Raw genomic sequence first — 14,506 nt, 5'->3', positions numbered from 1 at the left:
CATCCTCTCGAATGCGAGTCCAGTGTGCAAACCACCATGCTACCTCGCTTGGTATGCATTTCACCATGACTACACTAAATTTTCGTCATGCTGGAACCTTTTTTGCAATCTAAATTAGGTGAATACATTGTTGTTGTTGTTGTTGTTGTTGTTGTTGTTGTTGTGGTCTCCAGTCATGCGACTGGTTTGATGCAGCTCTCCATGCTACTCTATCCTGTGCAAGCTTCATCGTCTCTCGGTACTTACTGCAACCTACATCCTTCTGAATCTCCTTAGTGTATTCATCTCTTGGTCTCCCTCTACGATTTTTACCCTCCACGCTGCCCTCCAATGCTAAATTTGTGATCTCTTGATGCCTCAGGACATGTCCTACCAACCGGTCCCTTCTTCTTGTCTAGTTGTGCCACAAACTCCTCTTCTCCCCAATTCTATTCAATACCTCCTCATTAGTTATGTGATCTACCCATCTAATCTTCAGCATTCTTCTGTAGCACCACATTTCACAAGCTTCTATTCTCTTCTTCTCCAAACTATTTATTGTCCATGTTTCACTTCCATACATGGCTACACTCCATAAAAATACTTTCAGAAACGACTTCCTGATACTTGAATCAATACTCAGTGTTAACAAGTTTCTGTTCTTCACAAACTCTTTCCTTGCCATTGCCCAGTCTACATTTTATATCCTCTCTACTTCGACCATAATCAGTTATTGTGCTCCCCAAATAGCAAAACTCCTTTACTGCTTTAAGTGTCTCATTTCCTAATCTAATTCCCTCAGCATCACCCGACTTTATTCGACTACATTCCATTATCCTCGTTTTGCTTTTGTTGATGTTCATCTTATATCTTCCTTCCAAGACACTGTCCATTCCATTCAACTGCTCTTCCAAGTCCTTTACTGTTTCTGACATAACTACTATGTCATCGGCGACCCTCAAAGTTTTAATTTCTTCTCCATGGATTTTGATACCTATTCCGAATTGTTCTTTTGTTTCCTTTACTGCTTGCTCAATATACAGAATGAATAGCATCGGGGAGAGGCTACAACCCTGTCTCATTCCCTTCCCAACCACTGCTTCCCTTTCATGTCCCTCGACTCTTATAACTGCCATCTGGTTTCTGTACAAATTATAAATAGCCTTTCGCTCCCTGTATTTTACCCCTGTCACCTTTTCAGTTTGAAAGAGAGTATTCCAGTCAACATTGTCAAAAGCTTTCTCTAAGTCTACAAATGCTAGAAATGTAGGTTTGCCTTTCCCTAATCTTTCTTCTAAGATAAGTCGTAGGGTCAGTATTGCCTCAAGTGTTCCCATATTTCTACAGAATCCAAACTGATCTTCCCCGAGATTGGCTTCTACCAGTTTTTCCATTCGTCTGTAAAGAATTCGCGTTAGTATTTTGCAGCTGTGACTTATTAAACTCGTAGTTCGGTAATTTTCACATCTGTCAACACCTGCTTTCTTTGGGATTGGAATTATTATGTTCTTCTTGAAGTCTGAGGGAATTTCGCCTGTCTCATACATCTTGCTCACCAGCTGGTAGAGTTTTGTCAGGACTGGCTCTCCCAAGGCCATCAGTAGTTCTAATGGAATGTTGTCTACTCCTGGGCCCTTGTTTCAACTTAGATCTTTCAGTGCTCTGTCAAACTCTTCACAAGTATCATATGTTCCATTTCATATTCATCTACCTCCTCTTCCATTTCCATAATATTGTCCTCAAGAACATTGCCCCTGCATAGACCCTCTATATACTCCTTCCACCTTTCTGCTTTCTCTTTTTTGCTTAGAACTGGGTTTCGATCTGAGCTCTTGATATTTATGCAAGTGGTTCTCTTTTCTCAGAAGGTCTCTTTTATTTTCCTGTATGGAGTATCTATCTTACCCCTCGTGAGATAAGCCTCTACATCCTTACATTTGTCCTCTAGCCATCCCTGCGTAGCCATTTGGCACTTCCTGTCAATCTCATTTTTGAGACATTTGTATTCCTTTTTGCCTGCTTCACTTACTGCATTTTTGTATTTTCAGTATTTCTTCTGTTACCCAAGGATTTCTAGTAGCCCTCGTCTTTTTACCTACTTGATCCTCTGCTGCCTTCACTACTTCATCCCTCAAAGCTACCCATTCTTCTTCTACTGTATTTCTTTTCCCCATTCCTGTCAATTGCTCCCTTATGCTCTCCCTGAAACTCTGTACAACCTCTGGTTCTTTTAGTTTATCCAGGTCCCATCTCCTTAAATTCCCACCTTTTTGCAGTTTCTTCAGTTTTAATCTACAGTTCATAACCAATAGATTGTGGTCAGAGTCCACATCTGCCCCTGGAAATGTCTTACAATTTAATACCTGGTTCCTAAATCTCTGTCTTGCCATTATATAATCTATCTGAAACCTCTAGTATCTTCCATGTATAGAGCCTTCTTTCATGATTCTTGAACCAAGTGTTAGCTATGATTAAGTTATGCTCTGTGCAAAATTCTACCAGGCGGCTCCATCTTTAATTTCTTAGCCCCAATCCATATTCACCTTCTACGTTTCCTTTTCTTTTTCCTAATGTCGAATTCCAGTAACTATTAAATTTTCATTTCCCTTCACTACCTGAATAATTTCTTTTATCTCATCATAAATTTCATCAATTTTTTCATCTGCAGAGGTAGTTGGCATATAAACTTTTACTACGGTACTAGGTGTGGGCTTCGTGCCTATCTTGGCAACAATAATGCGTTCAATATGCTGTTTGTAGTAGCTTACCTGCACTCCTATTTTTTTATTCATTATTAAATCTACTCCTGCATTACCCCTATTTGGTTTTGTATTTATAACCCTGTATTCAGCTGACTAAAAGTCTTGTTCCTCCTGCCACCAAACTTCACTAATTCCCACTATATCTAACTTTAAGCTATCCATTTCCTTTTTCAAATTTTCTAACCTTCCTGCCCGATTAAGGGATCTGACATTCCACACTCCGATCCGTAGAACACCAGTTCTCTTTCTCCTGAAAACGAAGTCCACTTGAGTAGTCCCCGCCCGGAGATCCAAATGGGGGACTATTTTACCTCCGGAATATTTTACCCAAGAGGATGCTATCATCATTTAATCATACATTAAAGCTGCATGCCTTTGGGAAAAATTACAGCTGTAGTTTCCCCTTGCTTTCATTATATGGGCTAATGACTAGGAAAACCTTTGCTCTTTCCTCCATGACCTCAACACCTACTCCCAAGTCTGCTTCACCTGGCCCTTCTCAACTCAGCAAGTCACCTTCCTGGATGTTAATATCTTCCTCTCAGATGGCTCCATAAATATATCTCTTAGTGTCAAGACGCACCAGCCACCAGCAATACCTCCACTTTGACAGCTGTCACGCATTACATGCCAATAAGGCTATTCCTTAGAGTCTGACCATGCATGTATGCTGCATTGAAGTGGTAAGTGATAGTTGTTGAAACATACTGATAACATTACCAGATTCTTTATTGACAGGCAGTGTCCTCTATAGCTCATCCATAAACAAATCTCCATTGCCATCTCCTCCTCTGACACAAGTAAACCTGTTAACCAGCCACCAACCAGCTCTATTGTGATCACCCATTATCATCCTGGCCTTGAAAAACTCAACCACATCTTCAGCAGGGTTTTCACTATGTGTCATTGTGCCCTGTCCATCCCAATGCCATTCCTGAGCCCCATGGATCATTCTGTTCTGGACAATACAGTTACAGGACCTGCCCCATACACACACCTGCCATCTCCTGCCAAGTCTAGTCAACATTTCCTATCCTGTAAAGGGGAGTGCCACCTGTGAAAGGATTAATGTTTTATGTCAGCTGTGCTGCAATTACTGTCACACATTTTGTGTGGGCACAGCAGGTAACCAAATGTTTATTCACCAGAATGACCACTGGCAAAGTGTGGCTAACCACAAACTTAGACCATCCAGTTGCTGAACATTGTGCACACCATAACACAATTTATTTTAATGACTGCTTCACTACATGTGTTATTTGTGTGATCTCTTCCAGCACAAGTTTTCCTGAGCTATGCAGTGGGAATTCTCTCTTCTGCTTACAGTCTTAATAGTCCTAACCTAAACCTTCACTAACCTGTTTCCCACTGTTTCACATTACCTTTTCCCTATTCCCTTGTCACTGTCACATCACCCCTTCCCCGCCCAGATGATGTACTGCCTTCTTTCACCACTGTTCCACTCTCTCCCTCCCTCCATCTCACCGCCCTCCCTCCATCTCGCCCCCCTCCTATTTCTTCACTTAGTACTCCATTTTATAGTGTCCACAGCTCCCCTATCTATCTCCAAATGACAATATGTTAACTGAAATAGCAACAGTGAACTGCAAATAAAAAAGAGAATCAATAAACAAACGCATAGCAACTGAAATACCAAAATGTAAAACAAAAATGCTATTAATCTGTGCACCATATAAAAAAATTAAAATAATTGCAAAAGAGGAAGATGCAATAGGCAGTGACTTAAGTTGGTTTACCTAACAGCGTTATAATTAGAAAATAGCAAAATTATCAGTACTGTTTTAAGGATATCAGTTAACTGTTAAAGTGGATTTCCAATGTTCAAAAAGTCTTGAGGAAGTGAAATTTTCTGATTGGAATAATTTATAGGCTACACAGTTATTTTAGTGAAAATTTGCATATTTGGAAACAGAAAAATCGGGGCTATAAAACGGTGGTACTAAATTCTGGAAATAATTTCTTTTAAGATTTTAGCACCACAGAAAACAAACATTTTGAAATATGATGTCCTCTGAAAAAATGTAGAGGAGAGTAACAGCTTTTAAATGAGCTGCACCCATCTAGAAACAAACTTTGTTTTTATAATCAAAAGTATCACCTTCCTGTGGTTTACATCTACAGTAAATCACTAATATTTCTTTAAATAAAATATTTCCGTATAATCTAACTATATTGTAGTCATTGGTAATCAGGAAATGTGTGTGTGTTCAATAAGGAATGTAACACTTCTTTCGTTGGCCAGTTTTTGTTGACAAAATGCAAAATGTATTGCGGGACATCATGGAGTATTCCTGCTTCAACTCCTATAGTTTCATAAAGTTCTGATTAGTGATGGTGCTATATGTAGTCTTCAAAATGGTTTCTGTAACGGAGGTATGTTCCAGGCAGAGAGATGTTATTGAGTTTCTTTTGACAGTGGAAAACCAGGGCATCGCAGGTATTTATGTGTGTTTGGACAATGTCTACGGAGAGACATGGGAGTGAACAAAAGAATGGTGAGTCATTAGGTGAGCCATCTGTCATCATCACAACTAGGTCCCAGAAACCTGTCCGATCTTCCCACGTGCCAGCTGGCCACACACAGCTTTGACTCCTGCAATGTTCGAACAAGCTGACACTTTCTTCAAGGTGATTGACAGATCACAATCAAACACCTTGCTGCACAACAGGATGTCCCTGATCCCAGCGGGGATGCTCAAAGGTGTGTGCCCACTGGCTTCCTTGACAACTAACGGAAGATCATAAGGAGCCATAAAGGACCATCCGTACAGACTTGCTTGTGCATTATGAGGCTGATTGTGGTTATTTTTTGTCGAACATTGTCACAGGCGATGAAACATTGGTTCATCACTTTGAAGCAGAAACAAAACCGCAATCCATGGAGTGGCACCACACCACCTCTCCTTTGAAGACAAAGTTCATAACTGCAACCTCAGCTGGTAAAGTCATGGCGACTATTCTGGGACTTGGAAGGAGTTATTCTGTCTGATGTGCTTCCTCGTGGTGCAATGATCAACTCTGAAGTGTATTGTGATACCCTCAGGAAATTGAAGAAGCAACTTCAGCGTGTTTGTTGTCACAAAGATGTAAACTAACTTCCCTTTTCCATGACAATGGAAGGCCTCACACTGTTCTGTTCACCCAGGAGCAGCTCACAAAACTTCATTGGACTGTTCTTCCTCACCCACGCCACAGCTTGGATCTCTCACATTCCAAATTCCACCAGTTTGGCGCAATGAAGGATGCATCCCACAGGAAGCAATATGTGAAGATAGGGAGGGCTATTGATGAAGCAAGACATTTATTTATTTCATGTTCCGTAGATCCAGTTAGTGAGTCAATCATAAGGATATGGAATGTGTCAAATTGTACAGGTTTCTATTTAAACTTACAATAAATACAAGGGCTATTCAATGCCAAAATGTTCATAGTTTAAGTAAGACATACTATAAATACAGTAATAGATACAATGTCAGCTAGATAACATAACAACCATTTAACAGAAAAACGAGTTTCAAATAAAGGTTAAAGATAAGAGCACAAAGTTAAATCAGATATTAGGCCTACAGGAGTAAATACAGGTACAGCCAATTTGTTGTTACAAAAAGTGTGCTAATGCTCAAATGCACAATAAAATCAATTGAACTACTTCTAGATGCAATAAGTTTAATGATGGTACACATTTTCTTTCAGATATTCATCCACAGTATAAAAAGATGTCTCTGTCAGGTAATCTTTGAGAATGTGTTTAAATTTTGGCAGTTCTGTATGAACACATTGAGATGTAGTGGTAGAGCATTGAACAGCTTAAAGCTGGAGTAGTAAACTCCTTTTTGTACCAGAGTGAGATGTTTCATTTCGAAATGTAGATTGTTTTTGTTTCTGGTGTTATAGCCATGGAATTTACTGTTGTCTTGGTAGATAGAATAATTTTTGCACACGGTCAGCAAGGAAAAAATTAACTGTGAAGCAGTTGTTAGGATACCTACCTTCCGAAACAAGTGCCTGCAAGTGTGTCTTTGATGGACCCCACACATTGATTGCTTTTTTCTGGATGGTGAAAACTTTTTTGCAAGTGGTTGGTTCCCCCAGAATATGGTAGCATATGACATCAATGAGTGGAAGTAGCCAAAGGATGCAACCTTAAAGATGTCCACTTCAGCCACTGAAGAAATTACCCATAATGCAAATGTTGCCGAGCTAAGTTTTTTACATGATGAAGAATGTGAACTGACCAATTACATTCGCTGTCTATGTAAGCACTCAGGAATTTTGTATCTTCAGCTTTCTGCATTGGTTGATCTCTACATTATATGTTAATTTCACGAGATTACTTTGTGATGTATGGAACCTCATATAATGAGTTTTATCTGCATTGAGTGAGAGACCATTTGAGGAGAATCAATTTAAGATGTCATTAAAAACAGTATTTGTAGTTTGTTCAAGATCGTGGTCAATCTGATCGTCAATTAGAATTGTGGTATCATCTGCAATTGGAAAATTTGCTGTTTGTCTCAGAACAAAGAGGAAGATCATTAATAAAGATGAGGAAAAGCAGTGGGCCCAAAACAGAGCCTTGAGGCACACCACACGTTATCATGCCCCATTCAGACGAGGCAGGTTCTCCAGAAGAGCCATTTAGCATTACAGTCAGCATTACAGTCTGCTTCCGATCCTGTAGATATGATTGTAGCCAAAAGCCAACAGTACCACCTAAACCATAGTATTCTGCCTTTTTCAAAAGAATTTGGTGGTTTACACAGTCTAAGGCTTTCGTAAGATCACAAAAAATACCCACTGGAGACATTTTTTTGTTAATGGCTTCCAAAACTTGGTTGCTGAAAGAGAATATTGCCTGTTCAGTACAAAGACCGGCACGAAAACCAAATTGATTTTTGCTTAAGATACTGTGGAAGTTGAGATGGTAAACAATCCTCCTGTGCATGAGGTTTTCAAGAATTTTCGAGAAGGTGGTTAATAGGGATATTGGGTGATATTTTGTAACAATGCTTTTATCACTTTTTTTAAAAGAGAGGAATCACTGCAACCAACTTTAATCTGTCAGGGACAATCCCTTCTTGTAGGGCTGTATTGTATATGTTGCATAAGACGGGGCTAACAAATATATAACAGTGTTTCAGTATTTCACCAGAAATATTGTCTGCACCAGCATAATTTTTATTTTTTAATGATCTAATTACTCTTATAACTTCCCTTACAGTAACTGGAGGTAAAGATAACTGTGGGATTCTGTTGCTAATAGCTTTCTGTAGGAGGGACAATGATTCTTCCATAGAACCATTACAGCCTGTCTCCTCCGCTGCTCTCAAAAAGTGGTTATTAAATATTTCTGAAACCAACTCAAGTTTCTTTATGATACTGTCCCCTGTTTTAATCTCTACTTGAGACACGTTCCCTGTTGTCCTGCCAGTTTCCCTCTTTATTACATTCCTTATAGTTTTAATTTTACATTCTGAGCTTTCAATTTCTGATTTTATGCACATTTAGATTTATTTATAACCTTCTTGAAAATGCTACAGTAAAGTTTGTAGTGTTGTAATTTCTTTGGATCATTACAAGTCCTGAGAGAACTGTATAACATCCTCTTTGTTCTACAAGATGTTATTATCCCTGTAGTGATCCAAGACTTCTTGGCATTGCCTATATGACTATTTCTAACTAAATTTTTGGGAAAGATGGACTCAAATACAGACATGAATTCATTTAAAAATGAATTGTATTTTTTGTTTAAATCTGTTGCCCTATAGACTGGTCTCCAATCTATCTCTTTTAGGCTATCATTGAATTTTTTAAGGACCTGTTCATTTATTATCCTAAAAGATTTCCAAGAATGCTCAAAACTCTTGCACACACTGATGTAATTGAGCCTAAGCAATTGACCACCATGATCATAAAGGCCAAGGATGGGATGTACAGTGATCTCATTGCATTTAGACTTATCTATAATTATATTATCTATCAGACTTTTACTGTTAAAAGTAACCCTAGTTGGGAAATCTACTATTGCCATCAGATTATAAAACTCCATTAAATGTACTAAATCAGCTTTACTATTGCTCTCATTTAGGAAATCAACATTAAAGTCACCAATAATTATCAAGTTCTTGGACTTTGAGTACAGTATGGATAATAATTGCTTCCAATATCAGCCAGTAGAGTGGTACTGTGCAAGCATACAGATCCTACCAGTAATGTGGCGTAAGGCTGCTGGATTGGATGGAGATTATATTGAAAAATAGGGTTTTGTAGCCAAAACAGTGACGAATAATAGGGTGTACTGGAATCCCAAATAAAACCAAACTGCTTTCAGTACAAAATCTGTTATATTACTTTGTAATAAAAGTTTTATGAATCCCTGCTTGAATAAGAAATTGGATTTTTTGTGTAACTATTGTACCCATTGTTTTTGTGAATGTTTATTAAAGTTCGTATGTGTATTACTAACAAAAATATATCAGAAAGAGGGAAAAATAATATTGACATCAGGACTTGTGCCTATAAGAACAAGCAGGATAGTCTCACCTTGCTTTCCAAATGTGTGCATTTCTTATTTATGTTTATATTAAAAACAAAGATTTCAAGACTTACCAAGCGGGAAAGTGCCGGTAGCCAGGCACAATAAAATAACACACACACAAAATTATGAGCTTTCGCAACCGGCGGTTGCTTCATCAGGAAAGAGGGAAGGAGAAGGAAAGATGAAAGGATGTGGGTTTTAAGGGAGAGGGTAAGGAGCCATTCCAATCCCGGGAGCGGAAAAACTTACCTTGGGGGGGAAAAAAGGATAGGTATATACTCGCGCACACACACACACACATACATATACATATACAGACACAAGCAGACAGATATATGTCTGCTTGTGTCTGTGTATGTGTTGCGAAAGCTCGTAATTTTGTGTGTGTGTTTGTGTGTTATTTTATTGTGCCTGTCTACCGGCGCTTTCTCGCTTGGTAAGTCTTGGAATCTTTGTTTTTAATATATTTTTCCCATGTGGAAGTTTATTTCTATTTTATTTACAACTCTTATTTATGTTTCTATGAAGACTATCACGCTGAAAATTATAGTGTGTGCCTTTCACTCCTAACTCCCTCCGCCCCCCCCCCCCCCCCCCCCCCAGTTTCATTTTGGCTTTATACTGTGCATTTCTTGCTCAGCACTACTGATTTGTCCCATTAATGAATCTCCTAGGCCATAGTTCTATCAGATTTGCCAGTTGACTGATCTGCTTCAACCTGTTTTTGCTTCCTTATTTTTCTATATTCTTCTATACTAGCTGAACTGACAGATCATGATTTGTTGTATGGAATCTCAAATTTCTGATTTTAAGGCACCTGCTTCCTGAGTGTTCTCTTCTTTAGCTTGTGCTTATTTCTTTAGCTTGTGCTTATTTCTTTGGCCCTTGGTGCATTTCCTTTCATTCTTGTGAGCCGCATTCTGAAATTATTCTATCATCTTACCTTAATATTTCTCTTTGGCTGTGGTGGTGGATCATACTGTACATGTCAAGTCATTATAAACATCAGCACATTCATCTTTAGACTCCTAAGAAGTTTCTGTATTAGTATTATGATGGAAAGTCTATAGTGGAATACAGGTATAGGAGTAGTAAAGTAAAAACTCACTGAATTGTTGGGCACTGTCAACAGGTACATGGAAAAAGACGGAGAACATTGTTAGCTTTCAAACAAATAGAGTACACACACACACACACACACACACACACACACACACACACACACACACACACACACACACACACACCTGCATTTTCCTGGATGACTACATTGTGCCAGCACAGCAGCTTGAATGGGGAGAAGAGAGAAAGTATGCAACAAATAGGAGGGACGTTTGGGAAGAGTAGGTGACAGCTAGTTGGCAGCAGATATGCACTTATCAGTGATTCAATGCCTCATCTACACAGTGAGTTGTGGCCTTTACTCATTCCATTATTTACAACTCCGTATGAAAATGATGAGGGTCCCAGCACTTTACTTCTGGTCAGTCTTTCCAAAAGATATGCAAGATTTTGCTGCAGCATACCAGAACTTATTTGTTTCATTTGTCTTTTGTGTGTGAAACAGGTTTATTTGTAAAACTGTATTGTCACTAGTGTGTTGTGAGAAATGTTCCTTTGTTTTTTTTCTCTCTTTTTTTCTTTGTAGGTATGCTCTCTTGGTTGTGGACAGTGCCACAGCCCTGTACCGTACCGATTACTCAGGACGAGGAGAGCTCTCGGCAAGGCAAATGCACCTAGCACGTTTCCTGCGTATGTTGTTACGGCTTGCTGATGAGGTATGCAGTTGATCTTCACTTTTCTCTGAAATTAGTTGATTTGCACTTAATGCAAGTAACCATTGTTGTAATTTCTGTATCACAATGCTCCCTGTCTGTAGTCTAAAGCTCTATCATAGATATGATTCTTTGTGTTGCAGTTTTCATAAATGGTAGTGTAGGTTTGTTACATTTTTAGAAATTAAGATTGAAGAAACATGAAACAGAATTTAATAGATGTGAGCAGAACGTAAAATTTGTGACAAAACATTTAATTCTAAAATCTTGAACTAATAGATAAAAGAAAGAAATAATAAAGATTAACTTTTGCCATTCTAGAAAACTCCAAAAATAGGTTAAAAGTTGACAGCAAGGTCGACAAGAAGTTACATGCACGAGATTAAGGTCACACTAGTATTGATAAAAATGTTCTAAATTAGAGTGCAATAGTTCTAGCGTTTAGAAAAATAGGTTGCTTCTTCAAGAGGGATGAAGTAGTAAATATTGAGAAATTCAGATGAAAAAGGGTGGGTGGTCATTGGAAGAACAATCTGTGACACAAAGGAAAATTTAACAGTGTGGCAATTCAGAAATAGTATTTAATAAGCACTGTGTAAACTTCAGTTCAGAGATCATAGAATGGACAGAGTTAGAAGTAATGATGGGTTAAAAGGAGAGAGAAAATGAAAAGTGGAAAGAATAATAGAAGTAAATAAATAAATAAATAAATAAAGTTGGTGGAGGGGGATTGCACACATTGTGAGAGGGGAGGTGAGAGAGTAAATAATAAATTAGAGACGTATAAATTGCAGTATAGGAATATTGTACAGTTTGATGACATTTGTGTCTAACTCTGATATCGGCACACCATTGACTATCACTTTCCAGCTTATCAATCACAAAGTTATTTTAATTTAAGTATATCAGCACATTTTTTCATAGCATGTTCTGTTATTTAGGGATGAACACTAAACTGGCAGAATAGGTGAGCAGACAGAGAATTCCTACAGTTGAGTCAGCATTAAGTTGATCCCCGACAGTTCCAGTAGGCTAGATGTGACAGCTTCATGTGTCTGCCACAACCAGTTATGTAACACGATTTTGTAAATGTCTCTGTGACAGTGCCTTAGGTTGTCACAGCTCTATAAATGGCTGTTGTTTTCACATGCAGCCATTTGAGCTTTGCAGCTAAAAGCTGGCAACAGAGATGCAAGCTGTCAGGGATCTTCTTACACCACCTGGACTGTAATTATTGCAAGATCCTTTTCGACTGTTTGACGTTTTCAAATTACTTTCTCTTGTTCAGGATTCCTACCCCTGCAATAATTCTTGCAGTAAAACCTGCTCCATGTAACTTCTGCTATTGCCTGCCCAGACTCATCACTGGAAAACTGACAGCATTAAAGCAGGGCTACTCATGTTGCTTGTAGTTTGCATAAAATAATTTTTTTGATTGACAGCTGTCTGTAGCAGGGGATGGCATTGCCAGCTACTCTCCACCCTCCGTATTGTATAACCTGTTTCTCCTGACAAGACACCCACTGCAAGTACCTTCAAAACAGACAACACAGCGATCAGGTGGAGCCCAAGAGATTGGCTGACATCTGCCCGCTATGAGTTAACTTGTTAAATCATCAATCACAAAGTTATTTTAATTAAAGTATGTCAGCGTATGTTTTCACTGCATGTTCTGTTACATAGGGATGAACACCAAACTGGCAGAATACATGAGTGGAGAAAGAACTACCTGCTTTGGTGGTGTCCCATTCCCCCATTGTAGAGCTTGCTCTACGGGATGTCGCAAGAGGTTTGAATGCTTGTTATATTACAAGGAACATTTGGGTCCTCTCACCAAGCACTAATTTCACTAAATTTTGTAGATTGTAACTTGCTCTCCAGCATGTTCTATCATCCCTCCAACTTCCTGTGTTTACCACTGTTAGTGTAATCCCATCCCCTTCATCTGACATATTGGCATTTGTTATAATCTTGTCTCATTTTATTATTTAATTATCACTGTCACCTACCATTATGTGTGTGTGTCCTTCCTAATATCTTCATTACAATGCATTATTCTTTTCACTTTTCATTTTCTCTTTGTCTTTTAATTTAGTTTTATTTCTCACTCTGCCTGTCATCTCCAAACTGAAATTGGCTCAGTTATAATTAATGTACCATCTATGACATTTTACTCTCCCTAGAATGATTCCATTCACCTTTGCCTCCTGCTCTTCTCATGATAACAGGATGCTTTTTAGCCTGTGTCACTCAACCTCTGCATTTGGTGTTTCTTTTTTTTCCCTTTAGGAAGGAACCTAAGGTATGATACGTCAGGCACATTGTGATCTGTTTTCATGTGTTTTTAACAGCAGTACTTGGATGGTGCTTTTTGAAGAAGGTAGTTAGATGACAAAACTCATTGCTTATGTTCTGGATGTATGTAACCATATTTTTTTACAGCATAGGATTCCAGCATCCCGTGGTATACTGCCCCTCCCAAACACACACACACACACACACACACACACACACACACACACGTACACACACGCGTGCACGTTCCTGAAATCAATAAGGTAACTCGTGGTTTTCTAGCTTTTTTGGGTTAGAGTTCATTTTCCTACATTGATCCAGTGGTTTTCCTCTTGGCTGAAGGATATTATGTATAGTGGAAAAATTGTCGACAAAATGTTCTGCGAGAGTTCAAATCAGAACTCTACCTCTTTATCCTCCCCCCTATTGCTGGACTCTGTAAAATGCTGAAGTTGTATTTCTTGTCTAATTTGTTCTTTGTTTCTCGATTTAAAGGCTAGAGCTACATCCACCATGGAACTTCATTTAATAGCAGTTGTGAGATGGGAGCTTCAATATGGTCATGCTTTGTGCAGAGATGAAATATAATAACTGAGTTTACTACACCCACAATTGTAGAAATCATTTCAGTTGTGAATCTGAAAATAATAGTCAGTCTGTACTTCAGAGAATGTAAGCTGCATACACAAAGAAAGGCAATACAGTTACGTAGCTGTATGTGTTCTTGTCACTTTTGAATTGAATTTAGCCTCTCTCCTCCGACGGCATTTAATGAGCTTTATATTACAAGCTCAACTGTGGTATGAATACTTAGTACCCAGAGGACCCTAAGTACATCAAAATCAATAAATGAACTCTGCAACAGACAAGATCAAATCTTCTTCATCCAGTAAGGTGGGTGATGTAAATTCTTTAACTGTCATGCTAATCTTGTGACTTTTTCAGCTATGCAAGGATTAGCTTGTATAATGTACCAGCACATGCTTTTAATAAGGACTGATCTTCCTTAAATAAACCGAGCGAGGTGGCGCAGTGCTTAGCACACTGGACTCGCATTCGGGAGGACAACGGTTCAATCCAGTCTCCAGTCATCCTGATTTAGATTTTCTGTGATTTCCCTAAATCGCTTCAGGCAA

At 38.7% G+C, this 14,506-nt stretch overlaps 1 protein-coding gene across 1 annotated transcript in view; it reads left to right on the top strand.

Moving 5' to 3' along the window:
- The window catches only part of LOC126358741 (DNA repair protein RAD51 homolog 1), an 81,379-nt gene that overhangs the window by 48,128 nt on the left and 18,745 nt on the right, over positions 1-14,506 (top strand). The window contains exon 5 of the mRNA XM_050007574.1: positions 10,949-11,078. Coding sequence (XP_049863531.1) covers positions 10,949-11,078 — 130 coding nt within the window. The remainder of the gene's footprint in view (positions 1-10,948; positions 11,079-14,506) is intronic.

Source organism: Schistocerca gregaria, chromosome 1 (assembly GCF_023897955.1).
Source record: "Schistocerca gregaria isolate iqSchGreg1 chromosome 1, iqSchGreg1.2, whole genome shotgun sequence".
In the NCBI taxonomy this organism is placed as follows: Eukaryota; Metazoa; Arthropoda; class Insecta; order Orthoptera; family Acrididae; genus Schistocerca; species Schistocerca gregaria.
The sequence above is the reverse complement of the archived record's forward strand: the minus strand, read 5'-3'. Positions and strand labels throughout refer to the sequence as shown.